This window comes from Mobula hypostoma, chromosome 5 (genome assembly GCF_963921235.1).
Source record: "Mobula hypostoma chromosome 5, sMobHyp1.1, whole genome shotgun sequence".
Taxonomy (NCBI): Eukaryota; Metazoa; Chordata; class Chondrichthyes; order Myliobatiformes; family Myliobatidae; genus Mobula; species Mobula hypostoma.
Window position 1 is genome coordinate 50,459,713 of NC_086101.1, and position 15,502 is coordinate 50,475,214.

Sequence of the window (15,502 nt, forward strand, 5' to 3'; positions counted from 1 at the left end):
CTCCGATTTTCTACATCAACATCTTGGGTGAGTTGGTAAGGTAATATATTGCTACAGAGGAAAGTTAGATTAATAATTACAAAGGGAATGAAACTTTATAAGCCTCACAGTTCTGTTTTTAATTTTTAGTAAATTTTGACTGGTTTTGGAATTTTTTGACAAGATGCTAAATGTTTTGTAGATTAGCTCAAAAAATCTTACTTCAATATATTTTAAAGTTAGAAAATAAGAGTCTTAATGTGAAAACAGTTGTCGGGACTGAATACTTTTTCAAGGCACTGAATATTTGAGAAAACTTCTGGTTTTTTTTGATATTATTGGCTAGCTTACCTTCATATTTATTCTTTTCCATCCTTATAGCTTTTAGTTGCCTTCTGTTGGATTTTAAAAGTTTCCCAGTCTTTTAACTTGCCACTAATTTTTGCTCTATTTACCACCCTCCCTTTTGCTTTTATGTTATGTCTGACTTCCCTTGTCAGCCATGGTAGGGTCTTCCTGCCTTTAGAATGCTTCTTTTTTGGGATGTATCTATCCTGTACTTTCTGAATTGCTCCCTGAGATTCCAGACTTTGCTGCTTTGCTGTCATTCCTGCTAGTGTTCCCTTCCAATCAATTTTGGCCATCTCCTCTTTCATGCCTCTGCATTTCCCTTTACTTCACTGTAATACTGATATTTGACTTTAGCTTCTCCTTCTCAAAGTTCAGGGTAAATTCTATCATATTCTTTTATATAAGCTCCCTAATCAAACCTGGTTCATTACACAACACCAATTCCCAAATAACGTTTCCCCTAATGGGTTCAACCACAAGCTGCTCTAAAAAGCCATCTTGTAGGCATTCTACAAATTCTCTCCCTTGGGATCAGCACTATCCTGATTTTCCCAATCTACCTGCACATTGAAATCTACAACTATTGTAACATTGCTCTTTTGACATGCCTTTTCTACCTCCTGTTGTAACTTGTACCCCACATCCTGGCCACTGTTTGGAGGCCTGTATGTAACTCCCATCAGGGCTTTTATTACCCTTTCAGTTTCTTAATTCAACCCACATGGATTCTACATTTTCTGTTCCTAAATCACCTCTTACTAAGGATTTGATTTACACCACCCCCTCTGCCTATATGCCTGTCCTTTTGATACAATGTCTATTTTTAGATGTTAAGTTCCCAACTATACCCACAACGTCATACCTGCCATTCTCTGACTACACTATAAGATCATCTACCTTGTTCCATTACACTGCATACATTCAATTATAGCATCTTTAATCCTCTACTCATTATCCTTTTCTTCTGGCCTTTTTTTTTTCTATAGAGGACGATGTTATCCCTAAATACTATGTTCTGAAGCAGAGACACATAAGAGGTTTTCAGTCCACAAAAAGGGAAAGACTCTGGTACCTCTGCTCCTTATCTTGTGGAGGAATTGCGCAGTAGGTCAGCTCTCTCTCAGAGTTCAAAATAAATTTATTATTGAAGTATGTATGCTGTCACCATACCCTGGGATTGATTTTCTTGCAGGAATTTGGAGTAGAACAATGAAATAATATGCACAAAGACTGACAAACAACCAATGTGCAAAAGAGGACAAGCTGTGCAAATACAAATAAATAAATAATATTGAGAGCATGTGTTGTAGTTTTCTTTCCTGTTCACAGCAGCAAGAAGAGAGTATGCCCTGAATGGTGGGGGTCCTTGATGATGGATGCTGTTTTATTGTTTCAACGCTGCTTGTAGATATGCTCAATAATGGGGAGGGATTTTTTTCCTGTGATGGACTAGGCTGTATCCACTACATTTTGTAGGTTTTTAAAATCGTAGGCATTGGTGTTATGATACAAGCAGTCAGGATGTAATTACAGATTGGTCGTGTTGAAGTACACTGTTAAATACAGTAAGCATTTAAGATGTTTTAATTTTTTCCAGGTTTCATTAGTCATTATGCTTATATATCTGAATGCTGCTTTTGGATCATTTCATACTTGGGTCAATGGTAGATTCTTGTACATCAGATATGTATTTAAGTCATGTTTCTGGTCACCTCACTGCAGAAAGGATGTGGATACTATAGAAAGAGTGCAGAGGAGATTTACAGGGATGTTGCCTGGATTGGAGAGCATGCCCAATGAGAATAGGCTGAGTGAATTTGGCCTTTTTTCCTTGGAGTGACAGAGGATGAGAGGTGACTTGATAGAGGTGTATAAGATGATGAATGGCATTGATCATGTGGGTAACCAGAGGCTTTTTCCCGGGGCTGAAATGACTAACACGAGGGGGCATAGTTTTAAGGTGCTTGGAAGTAGGTACAGAGCGGATGTCAGGGGAAATTTTTTCACATAGAGAGTGGTGCGTTCGTGGAATGCACTGCCAGTGACTGTGGTGGAAGCGGATACAACAGGGACTTTTAAGAGACTGTTAGATAGGTACATGGTGCTTAGAAAAATAGAGGGCTATGCAGTAGGGAAATTCTAGGCAGCTTCTAGAGTAGGTTACATGGTCAGCACAACATTGTGGGCCGAAAGGCCTGTAATGTACTGTAGATGTCTATGTTCTGTGTTCTATGTTTCCAACATATTGTTCATTATGGAATGAAAGCCTCAAAGTATGCGGCTCAACTCATATTTCTTGTGTCCTGAAACAGTGCTTTATTATCACTGTCTGATATGTTGTGATTTTTTTTGTACAGTATAAAGGCAAAAAATTGGTATAAACTATAAAATAAATAAGTAGGGCAGAATCAGGGAATAGCAAGGTAATATTCATGGACAATTCAGAAATCTGATTGCGGTGGGGAAGAATCATTGAGTGTGGGTTGTCAGGCTCCTGTATGATCTCCCTGAAGGTAATAATGAAAAGAGGGCATGTTTCAGATGGTAAGGGGCTTAATGATGGATCCTGCCTTGATAGTGGGGAGGATTGTGCCTGTGATGGACTTGGCTAAGTCTACAAACCTTTGCAGGTTCCTGTGATCCTATGCATTGGAGCCTCCGTACCAGGCTGTGATGAATTCTGTGATGCGTTCTGTGAGAATGCTCTCCATATCATACTTCAATAAAATTTTGCAAGACTCTTTGGTGACAAATGAAATCTCAAATTCAAACAAAGTGGATGCCCTCTTCATGATTGCGTCAAAGTGTTAGGCCTAGGAGAGACCATCCAAGATATTGAAAGCCAGGAATTTAAAGCTGCTCATCCTTTCCATCACAGACCGCTCAATGAGGTCTGGTGTAAGTTGCATATTTAGAATGAAGTTTTATGTGAAGCAGCTTTCACTGGTTTTTGTACTTAGAGATTCTATTGTAAATCAATGTCCAATTAATTTTACATGCATCTATTTATAAAGCCCTGCACATACTCGTCCTGACTGCCTAATTTCTATGCTCTGATTAATTTCTTCTCTGTCGAAACCCACTGGACCCTGCTAACCCGTTTTGTTCTATGAAGGGATGGAGGACTCCATTTTTAGAAGCAATCTCACTGTTAGAATCTTAGATGACCTGAGCAAAATGGGTGAAAATCCAAGTGAATTTTCTAGAAGTTATCTTCACTTGAGATAAAACCTCCCAAGAAAGATCAGTCAATGTTCTTAGCATTTGCCTGCCGTTAAAGGAAATTGTCAATAATCTCATTGGGCTAAGGATGATGAAATCACAAGCACAGCCATGCCTCAGTTAAATGAAACACTAGGGAGGTTGCAGAAAAATCAATTTTTGGTACTTTAAAAGAAAATCTGAGGAAAGCTTTGCACATGCATGGTTCTAATCGATTTTTCAATCTGCTTTGCTTTTAGAATAGAGAATGGAAAAGACAAACAGGCTTGAACTGATGAACCTAGAATGACTTGAGGGAAAGAACTTCCTTGAGGAATAACTGCAACTGTTCTAATAGGCTTATCATTAAAAGGTCGTTCACAAAACACTCAAGGAGTTCAGCAGGTCAGGCAGCATCTATGGAAAGATATGGGCAGTCAGTGTTAAGGGTTTCAGCCCAAACGTTGATTGTCTTTTCCCTCCGTAGATGCTGTCTGACCTGCCGTTTTCCTGCTGCGTTTTGCATGGTGACCTGCAGTCCAGCAACTGAGTCTCTTATATCCCCATTAAAAGGCATTTCAAAAAAATAGTTTGTAGAGTTTAGGCATTTACAGTGTTGCAGAGCTTGGGAAATTAATCTTGCAGGAGTTTCTTCATTACAGTTAAAACCCTCAAGTGTGGATTAAAAATAAATAAATGTGCTTATTTAGTTGCTTACCACAATCTTCTGGGATTTGCTTGGTGAAATGCCCACCTGAAGTGGATGTGCCTGAGAAGTTGCTGATTACATCTGATAGCTGAGAATGGAAGTTTATTCCCATGGAAGAGAACAGGGATAGAGACAGAATGGGAGTTGTACCTGTTTATTCAAAGCTGAGGTGACCCAGCTTTTCCAGAGTAAGTCAGTAACTAGGGCACACTGGAGGGAGATAGTAAAGGAATCTGGGTTAGGGATCTCTTTTGATGTAAAGTTAAAAACCTGTTCCGTCTGTACCTGATGCAAAGCCCAAGGATGTGGCGCGGTTTTGCTATCAGTCCTAAGCCCTATACACACAATTAGGTCTAATCAGGTTTGGGTCAGTTTGTTATTTTCTAATGTACACCCTTGCCTGATTTCAGCCAGAAACTCTCTGCTCCCTGCCTTTCTTTGATCATAGATTTTTCCTTTAAGAAATTAAAAAAAAAACAGACAATGCTGGAAATATTCAGCAGACCCTGCAACCTTTGTGGAAGAGAAACAGATACAACCAGTTGGTTCAGTGGCCTATTATAAGAACTGAAGAAATGCCATCAACTAGAAATATTAAGGCTGTTTGGCTTTTCGCAGATAGTGCCTGACCTCTAACATTTTCTACTTGTGCGTTCAGATTTTTCTCTGGTAATAAATCCTAAATTAAACAGCTGTTTGGGATATGAACAGTTTGTTTACCACAGCAACCCCTGGTGTGGAAATGGGAAAAATAATCCTGGGACCTTCATCCTCCTATGTCTCTGGCTGTAAGGTATGGCCTCAGTAAGAAAAGGATCAAGGCCAGTGATGGTGCTCACCATTATTGAACAATTTGCAGTCACTCAGTAGCACAAGATATTCGATAGTGTCGTGGTCTTGGTTTGGCCATTCATAGTTAATACTAGCAGAAACTGCTCTCAACTAATGGGCTAATCATTCCCTAAATGTTATCTTACCTTTTTTCCATCTGTAGATTTTCTGTCACTTAAAAGTTTATTGCCATATGCTCAGTGCAATGAAAGGTTATTTCCCGCAGTGTCACAGGCACATATCAGCAATATTCACAAGAGAAACATGAACAAAGTATTTTGGACTGAAATGTTGACTGCTTATTCCCCTCCATAGATGCAACCTGACCTGCTGAGTTCTTCCAGCATTTTATGTGTGTTGCTCAATATTTCCAGCATCTGCAGATCCTCGTGTTTCTAAATTATATACGTTTTTACATAAAGAACACAAATGGAATTTAAAAAAAAAACATGAAGTCTATTTTAGTGCAAAGTGGTCAAAGTGGAGATAGTGTTCCTATAATGAGGTAGTAGTGACTGGAGATGTGCCAATTTGTTCAAGGACTGAATGGTTGAAGGGAAGTAGTTGTTCTTGAACCTGGTTGTGTCAGACTTTAAGCTTCTGTATCTCCTGGCTAATGTTAGCTATGAGAACTTGGCATGGTCTGGATAGTGGGGATTGTTGACGATGGATGTTGCCTTCTTCAGGCATTGCCTGCTGCAGATACTATTGATGGAGGGAAGGGATGAGCCCGTGATCCATTAGGCAGAGTCCACTACTCTCACAGATACTGGTATTTTTGTGCATTTGCCTTGCCGTATCAGATCATGATGCAGCCAATCAAGATATTTTCAACAATATATCTATCGAAATTTAGGGGACATGGTTAGAAAATAAGCAATTAATATATTTTGTCTTTTATAGACAGAATGAAGATTTAGACTAGCACGTTGATTGCAAAACTGAACTTTAAGTTTTGTTAATTCTTTAGCTGACTTGTATATTTATTGAGCAAACATCCTCCTCTAGATCCTAAACCATGTGATTAGAGTTGGCTATTTCTATTGACTGCATTGCTGCATGACATACATCTATGTTGTAATTTATGTGTTTTTTTAAAATCTTCTTTTAGTTTATGCACTTCAGTGGAGTTTTGTCAAATCTAATTCTGTGTCTTTGCTTTCTTTCCCTCAAAAGCCAATCGATGGAAAAGTCTCTTTTCGAGTTCTTATTCTTCTGGCCTTCCATGTAGTCCGTTTGCAGGGTATAGTCCATATACCAATGGGTTTAGTTCTCAAAGCCTCTACAAACCTGTTACTAAACAATTACTAATCCCTGAAAGAACAGGTAGAGTATAACACTGGAACAGCTTTAATATGTTTTGTTTCTCTTAATGTGAGCTTTGCATATGTACTGCTAACTGCATGCACAGCCTAATACAGTATAATTCCATGAAGGAAAACCTGGGTAATCATCTCATCTCTTTAGACTGAGACTTCTATAACAATAAAAAAAACAAAGTTAAATAGAGCTTCAAGAAAAAAAATCATGTGCCATAAATGATGCTGAAAAGTTAATGTCTTCATTTCAAAGGTTCTTTCCAAGGAGAAGTTGCTCCCTATAAGTATGGCCTCAAATATGTTCAGTTGACTTTAAATACAGACGTTGTCCCTATTGTTTCTACAATAGCTAGGAAAGGTAGTTTAATTATGGTCATGTCCCAAACACATTCCAGTGTGGAATAGAAATTCATGGTCAGTTGTATGAGCTGTATGTGCAACATTATAATGACTGCACATTGAATATTCTTTTGAAACTTGGTTCTATTGCAATGAATTGGAAACAAATTTCAGAAACACCATTCAGTGTTCATAATTAACTTCATTGTAATACTAGAAACTTTAAAAACTTCATCTTATCTTGTTCTGGGAAAGTAACAAATAAAGTAAGAAAATGAAAATTAATTGATGTGGAGAAATTTAAACCAATGCATTTGTTTAATTTAACCTCAGCTGTTCAACTGAGATTTCCTTATGCATTGTTCCAATAATCCATTTATGTTCAATGGGGTATGAGAGCAAAAACAAGATGTTTCCAGACAACCACTTCAAGGTTGTCATTATTGCAAAAGTAATTTCAAGAGTGAAGCAACACCTAATCACTTTTAGCTGAACCAAAGATGATAGTTTCTATTTATTAAAATTATTATTGACTCCTACTGGTATAGCTATACATTGGAATATTGTTTTCTAGCTGTTTACCCCTTTATATAATTGGCTAATTGGTCAAGGGCCAAAGCATAAACTGTACAGCTCTTCCGAAGATTGAAGGGGTTGGCCTTAGAAATTGGGCTTAGTTTTCACAGTTTGTGATTTGTGACAGAGGAACAGAGTTCTTGACAAAGGTGATTTATCTTTGTCCAAATTCCAAATATAATCTGAAGGATGATCCAGTGCAGAGAGGAACAAATACATCATCCTCTACTCCCATGCCGCACCCAGGCACCTTCATGGATTTCCTGATGTTTGCACTTGAAATATGGTAGATATTTTTGTGAACATTGAGCTTTAAGTGCTTGTGTCTTCAAAGTTACCCTACTAATATTAGATCCAGCTAGTGATCAAACATTCCCATGAAATCCCGAGGTATTTGCTCCTACAACTCTCCCAATGTGGCTCTCTGTCTTCAAGATATTGACAAAGGACTTTTGACTTTTTGGGAAAGAAATGCTTTCTGTTTTATTTTTGTGCTTACTACAAGCAACCACTAATCCTTTTATGTTTCATTTTGAAGTCATATTCAAAAGTGTGCCTTGTGTGAGTCATTGAAATCACAAGTCCCCTTGTTCTGTGTTGAAGTCCGTCAGCTGTGCTCCTTGTGAATTCATGGCAAGTATTTTCTCCCACAGTATTAAAATCTCTTCACCTCATGATCTTACACCAGGATTAAACTGAGATGGCTATCAGCAAAGCCAATATTTCTTTATACATCTGAACATTACTTCTATATTCCAATGCCTGCTGTTTTGGCTCCTTCCCCAACAATTGGCACCAGTGTTTTGCTCTTTCACCATCCTCCATCAAAACAAACTGCAAGGCCGTGAAGACTCATGCTTAGAGTGGAGCTGCCATCTCTGCTATGGCATGGCAGAACACAGGGTCAGGATCTCATCCACAAAGGCAGCTAGTGGCTTCAGCAGCATTGGTGCCAGAAATTAATTGCCCAACTCGGGGTGCAATCTAATAAAACATTGTACTTTAAGTTGCTTTCTTTTATCTGTTAATAGATCTCCACTTTCTTCCTAGCTTTGAAGAGTTTAATAGTACCATCTCAAGATCATTTCACTATCAGTGAATGTTTCCAGTAGAGTCCATGATAAAAAGTTTGATCTTCCCTGTGTGTAAAGTGTTCCTTGCAGACACCGGGTGTGTGGCTTCTAGTCATTGGATGGAATAGAAGATGAACTCAGGTTTAGGTACAGGTTTAGGAGATAAGATAGATTTATTCTACATATTGCACATGAGGAAGCCATTTTCCCATTAGGTCAATGCTGGTTCCCAGTAGTGTGTTCCCATTCGACCTATTCCCTACAACTTATTCTCTCTCATGTGTCAACCAAATGCTCTTTGGTCCATTTACCACTCATTACGCTAAAGGGCAATTTATCATAGTCAAGTTGCACCTTTGTGGAAGGGGAGAGGAAACCAGAGAACACTTTTGAAACCAATGGGTAGAATATTTGAGCAACACACACAAAATGCTAGAGAAACTCAGCAAATCAGGCTGCATCTATGGAGTGGAAAAACAGTTGCTGTTTCGGCTTGCGACTTGTCATTAGGTTGGAAATGAAGAGGTCATGGACAGATATGCACCTCCAATGCCCTATGTTAGTGAGTGTACTTTTGTCCTCTGTGTTCGGAAGGGTGAACAGTGAATACAATACTCTGCCTTGGTTTCCTCCCACTTCTCAAAGATGATTAGTGTTTTAACTGCCCACTATCAATTGCCCTTGTGTGCAGATTAGTAGGTAGAATTGCAAGTGATTTGATAAAAATGTGGGGAGAATGAAAATGAGATCAGTGTAAGTGGGTGCTTGATAGGCCACAGGGAGCTTGCTTAGTGTGGATTTGGTAGGCCGAAGGGCCTGTTTCTGTGCTAAATCTTTCTGCAATTCCATTACCCAGAGAAGCAACAACTATGATCAATAATGAGCATAATTAGAATGTAAAGAAGAACTGTACTTTTTTGAAAGTTTAACAGTACAACAGAAGTTTATTAATCAGTGAAAATCAGTTTACTAATTACTAGGTTACTTCATACTATGGTTAGTTTTTTTTCAAACAGCTTTAGAATCTGTCAATAGCATGAAATCTGTTCAAATAAACCAGAACATATTCTGTGAATTCTGTCTTAAGTCTCCCGCAGTGTGATGAGATAATCCAATGTAGAAAATTTGACAAAGCAAGGGCTGTTCCATCAGACAACCGTATTCCTTCCCTGGTGAGACGTCAGGACGAATTGCATCAGACGCAACTATAGATTTTTCTCCTGATTTATAAACCTGCAGGGGCTTCATGAAGCATGCACATTAATCTGTACAACCAATGCAGGCTCCCATGTTTAGGCAGGTATTGTTGAGACTTCAGTGCAATGAGCCTGTATTCAACCAGTAATAATGTCATCAATAATAATTATGTCAAGTAGAAATGAAATCAAAATGACTGTCAAGGAGAAAACAAAATGAGCTTCTGGTTTCTTCTATCTGATTAAACAAATTGTTGCAAAACAGAGATTTCTGCATTGCTTGTGAATCAAACTTAAACTCTACTGAGACCAGCTAAAAATATTAACTGCTCTTAACCTTCACACAGACATAGGCTCTCACCTTTAGCAGGGAAGTAAAATTCAAGTGATTGGAAGAGGAAATTGGGCAAAGCAATGATGTGCAACTGAATCAAAGCAGCAAAATATACCACCCCACTCATCCCCAAGGATGGAAGTTGATCCGTGCAGTTTAATAATGTGATTACTTTGGTTTTCCTTTCAACTTCTTACATGCATCAAACATTTTCCCCCATCCCCCCAACCCTACACACATCATATTGGCTTTCATAATGCAATGTAAATTTGCTTGGCTTTTTCTTCAATGTTTAATTACCTAAAAGTTCTGCTTGTTTTAAGAGACAAAGTGAGCACTTTTTCAGAACTGAGGGATGAACATTTAACAGGCTTGAGTGGTATTTTATTGTTTTGGTATGTTAATGCTGGTGCTAACCCATGTGTTTTATATCTGTAATCCTTTTCCTAATTCAGAGGAATGCAGAGTAAACCTTATCAAAATTTTCCATTTATCTCATTGAGCCTGAACACAAGTGAAAAGTGGGTTTTATTTTGCATTTTATAAAATATGTTAGTATTTACTTTGATATATATTTCTCATTCAAAACAGCCTCATTGTGTTATCAAGTTTCATAGCCATCAAATCGCTTTAAGCTCTAGTGAACAATATGAAGTTAATGATTGTCTTATTCTATACTTTTTGTTTGTAATTCTCTTGCCCAGGAAGGAATTCTCTCTGGTAGTCTCAGACATGTGCAGAACTTCACTCCTTATGCCCAATACTTGCAAATTTAGTTTTATTGACCAACTAGATTTTTACTTGGCTTTTAACACAACAAGTGCAAGCCTGGCTTCTGGGAATGTATCTCCTTGCTAAATCCATTTTTAAGAGTGGTGGAGTATAAAAACCAAGAAAGTATCCTTTAGAGAACTTTTTATCCTAGGGGCATTTTGAGAACCAGTTACAAATGTGGAACTGAATTTATACTATTGTGTTTTACTGCAACCCCATGCTTATAATTAAAACATCAAACCTACAACCAACTATATGTTGATGAAGTTTTGTTCCAGCCATGAGAAGATAGTAAGTGAAGGTCAAAACGGGCAATGTTTCTTGCCAGCTTTACTGGGTTTACTTCATTTGTAGTATTGTTTGTGACAACCAGGCCACTGTAGTTTTCTGTTTGTTATTATTCAACAGCAAAGGAGCTGCGATGAGTTTCTTCCTTTTTTTCTCCCTAGGCCTCCCGATCCATGATCCTCTCATATCCCTTTTGCCAAATCCCAGCTCTTAGTTCCATCCCTCCCCCTCCCGTCTTCTCCTATCTTCTCGGATCTCCCCCTCCCCCTCCCACTTTCAAATGTCTTACTTATCTCTTCTTTCAGTTAGTCCTGACAAAGGGTCTCGGCCTGAAACGTCGACTGTACCTCTTCCTAGAGATGCTGCCTGGCCTGCTGCGTTCACCAGCGATTTTTATGTGTGTTGCAATGAATTGAATTCATTAAATTACACACAATAAGTATGCAGTGCACCACAGTAGCACAGCGGTTAGTGTGATGCTGTTACGTCTTGGGGCCTTCTGTAGTACGGAGTTCAACACTGACACCATTCTGTAAGGACTTCCTGTACATCCTCTCTGTGGAATGCATGTGTTTTCCCTGGGTGCTCTGGTTTCTTCCCACAATCCAAAGGCATACTGGGTAGCTTAATTGTTCATTGTAAATTGTCCCATGATGAGGCTAGGGTTAATTAGGGTTGAGGAGTTGCTGAGGCGGTGTGCTCGAAGGGACAGAAGGACCTACTCTGCGCTGTATCACTAAATAAATGAATAAAAACCGTGAAAAGCAACTGTCCATAGACAGGGTCTATAAAACTAGAACGATCTATTATCCTTGAAGTAAAAGAGAAGCAGATTTTAATCAAGTTCCATAATCCATAGCATGAAAGCAGAGGTAATTATCCAATTCCCTTTGGACCTAGTGCAGCTTTGATTCTGAATACTTCGACTAATTTTCTGAGTGTGAATTTATAATTTTTATTGCCTGATTTACCCTCTTCTGAGTCAGTCATAGAAAGGGATTGAGAAGCAAATGTTGGTGCACTTTTTTTAGTTAATTAAAATGTTTAAACCCCCATAAAATTCTAACACTTGCCTTTGCTTACATGTGTTGACAGGTTATGCAAATAGAAATCTTCCACTCAGCCCACAGTCATCAATCGACAGTGAACTGAGCACTTCTGAGCTGGATGATGAGTCCATCTCCATGGGTTACAAACTACACGACTTGACAGATGTCCAAATAATGGCAAGACTACAAGAGGAAAGTAAGTGTGCTATAAGCTGATAGTAATATAGGGCAATAATATGATTATGAGGACACGCAGTCCCCTTTTATTGTCATTTAGTAATGCATGCATTAAGAAATGATACAATGTTTCTCCAGAATGATATCACGAAAACACATGACGTACCAACTTAAAAACTAACAAAAACCACATAATCATAACATATAGTTACATCAATGCAAAGCAATACCGTAATTTGATGAGAACAGACCATGGCACAGTAAAAGTCTCAGAGTCTCTCAAAGTTCCATCATCTCACGCAGACGGTAAACCCCCAGTACCCCGCCAACTTGCTGATGCAGCATCCCGGAAGCATCCGACCATAGTCCGATTCCGAGTCCATCCGAAAAACTCTGAGCCTCCGACCACCTATTCGTCACCAAACCCCGAGCACCAGCTTTGCCGAGCATTTCGACCCCGCCCCAGGCGATACGCAAAGCCGAGGATTTGGGATCTACGTCTCCGGAGATTCTCGATTGCACAGTAGCAGCGGCAGTGAAGCAGGCATTTCAGAAGTTGCTCCAAATGTTCCTCTGTGCTTTCACGGCTGTCCCCATCAAATCTGGATTGATGCACGCACCCCTAGTTACACATATCGATATTCATTCGGAACAGCCGCGCGCTGCGTCGCGCCGCCATCTTCTCCTTCCTCCTATGACTCCTATAATATAGCAAGTACATATTTTGTGTCAAAGTGTGTTTGCAACTTTAGCAGGTACTGTAGATATTTCTCTTTGGTTGAAACTTGACCCCATCTGAGAAGTCAAGTCGTGGCTGAGCAACCATAATGGATTTCCGATGCACAAGTTGTTCAGTACAGCTCATCATGGAAAAGAGTCGACAATGTTTACTATGAAACTCTGTCTTGAATATCTCCGATGGAATTTGGTCAGATGAAACTCCAACTCTCAATTATTCTTACATCATTGTTGTCGTGTCAGCGAAGTCACTGGAAAGAAGTACCAATAGGTGCGAAGCAGTCTCTTTATTCGACAAAATATCACAAATAAGCTGACAGCCTTTGGAATCATGAGAAAGAGAGAGACCCTTTTGAAGCAAGGTCTGCTTGACCCAACACTACACAATGTTTTATGTGCTAAAGATCAAAGAAAGTTCAGGACAATTCAAACAAATCCACATTTACATGCTTTCTTTGAACCACACATGTAACAGTTTCAAATGTCTGCATCTTCCCACCATCACACCCAAAATAAGTGTTAATTACTGTCGTTTCCCATGCAGTGGGATGTTGGTTGGATTTATGAATGTGTAGACAATCAGTTAAGTGCTTGTTTCTTGGACTGCCTGGTCTTCATTTAACTAATCTGAGCTGCATTTTAAATTTAATCTTCAATGCATATTCGAATCTGAAGGTTTGTCGCTGAAGACAATATTTTGTTTTATGACCTAAACCTAAAATACACCCTAACAATCATAATTTCTTTTCCTGCTTGCAATATAAGGTACAACTCAAATTACTTTACAATCAATAAAATACTTGAAATACTAACAGATAATGCTGAAAACACTCAGAAGGTCAAGTTAGCAAATAAGGAGGAGATAAAGTGAAGAAGTCATTGATGCACTGATCAATTTCTTAAATCTTTTTTTTCTTAAAATCTTGAACTTATTTACTTTCTGAAATTAAAACAAATTTGTCATGTTTTACTTTTTCAAAATTTTTTCATGGGATGAGGCAAGGCTGGATCTTCATGGTGTCATACTGCACAGAAACAGGCCATTTGACCCAAATGATCATGCTAACTATCAGTACCTATCTAAACAGATCCAATTTACCTGTACTTGTCTAGAGTGTACTTTGTTCATTTAGGTACTGTAGACATTTAATAAACATTGTGAGACTCTCTCACAACTAACCCTTGTACCAGTGTGAGATGCGGAACTGCTGCGTACCTGTTCTGCAGAAATGGGGCTGCAAGACAACATCCCATGCACCATCAGTCTTCAGGCTATGCCATTCAGGGACTTGTGCTAATATTTTTTGTGACTGCAGGCACTAACACAACTATATATGTTGCGTGTGACAGTATGTACTGTGTTCTGACCCTTGGCCCTGCAAGAACTTTGTTTCATTTAGCTGTATACATGTGTATGGTAGAATGACAATTAAACTTGAACTTGAACTCTTGACAAACTTGGGTTGTTTCCTCTGGAGTGCTGGAAGCTGAGGGGAGACCTGAGAGAACTTTGTAAGATTATGAGAGTAGTGGAAGCAGATATGAAAATGGCATTTAAGGGGCTGTTAAATGGACAGTTGAATAGGCTGGAAATAGAAGCAAATGGATCAAGTAGAGGAGGAAGAGAATCAGTTTAATTTGGCATTGTATTTGGTGCTGACGTTATGGACTGCAGAGCCTGTTCCTGGGCTGTGCTGTTGAATACTCAATGTAGCTCACCAGGTAGTGTGTTGCAGATTACATCCGCTCTCTGGAACAGATGGTTCTTGTCCATTCCTGAATTGCTTTTCAGGTCATTTTTAGGGTACAGTCATTAAACTATCGGAAGTGAAAACATAGAATGTGGAAATATTCAGTAGCACCGGTGGAAAAAAGTTAAAAAGGTAATGTTTCAGGTCAATGAAGAGCACAGCAACTAATTTTAGTAAGGCTGGCTCCCACTACAGTAACATGATACCACTTAAATAACTCATTTCTTATTAATGTTAACTTGAAGAAAGAATTAGAGGAATAAATATTGGGCGCACTTTTCAAAAGAGTGCTGCTAGATCTTTCACATCCTCCTAAGGGAGTGATCGAGGGCTTAACAAAGTTAAGACAAGACCTTATCACTGCACAAGTCTACCAAGATCTAGATTTTTACAAACTCTGAAGTCAGACTTGAACCCAACAGCTCCTGCCTCAGAGGCGAGTGTGCTAACAGTTGAGCCAGAGTTAACACTGGCACGCTGGAGTGATTACAACACCAGGTAACATTGCTGAACTAATTAGAATAATGTGTTAATTTTTATTTAATTAGGCAGTTGTGATGTGCAATCTACTCTTAATTCCAAGTGACAATTCAAATTAGCTGATGACTTAATTTAGCACTAAACCCCAATTGAACCATCTTGTTTACCATGCTTATTTTGAATTACTGCCTCTTTCAATTTTATCACATAAAAATTTATGTTGAATTATCAGGAGTATGCACACCCTGTCGCCTGTAAAAATGCTGTTCCCTTTTCTCAGTTCCTTCATCTCCACCATATCTATACCCAGGATGAGGCTTTCTGTTCCAGGACATCA

General features: G+C 38.8%; 1 protein-coding gene across 2 annotated transcripts in view; it reads left to right on the top strand.

Moving 5' to 3' along the window:
- Window positions 1-15,502, top strand: part of slain1a (SLAIN motif family, member 1a) — a 136,291-nt gene that overhangs the window by 75,603 nt on the left and 45,186 nt on the right. The window contains exons 3-4 of one of the 2 annotated variants that reach the window (XM_063048497.1): window positions 6,248-6,397; window positions 12,066-12,215. In XM_063048497.1, coding sequence (XP_062904567.1) covers window positions 6,248-6,397; window positions 12,066-12,215 — 300 coding nt within the window. The remainder of the gene's footprint in view (window positions 1-6,247; window positions 6,398-12,065; window positions 12,216-15,502) is intronic. The other variant, XM_063048498.1, reaches the window with a different exon arrangement.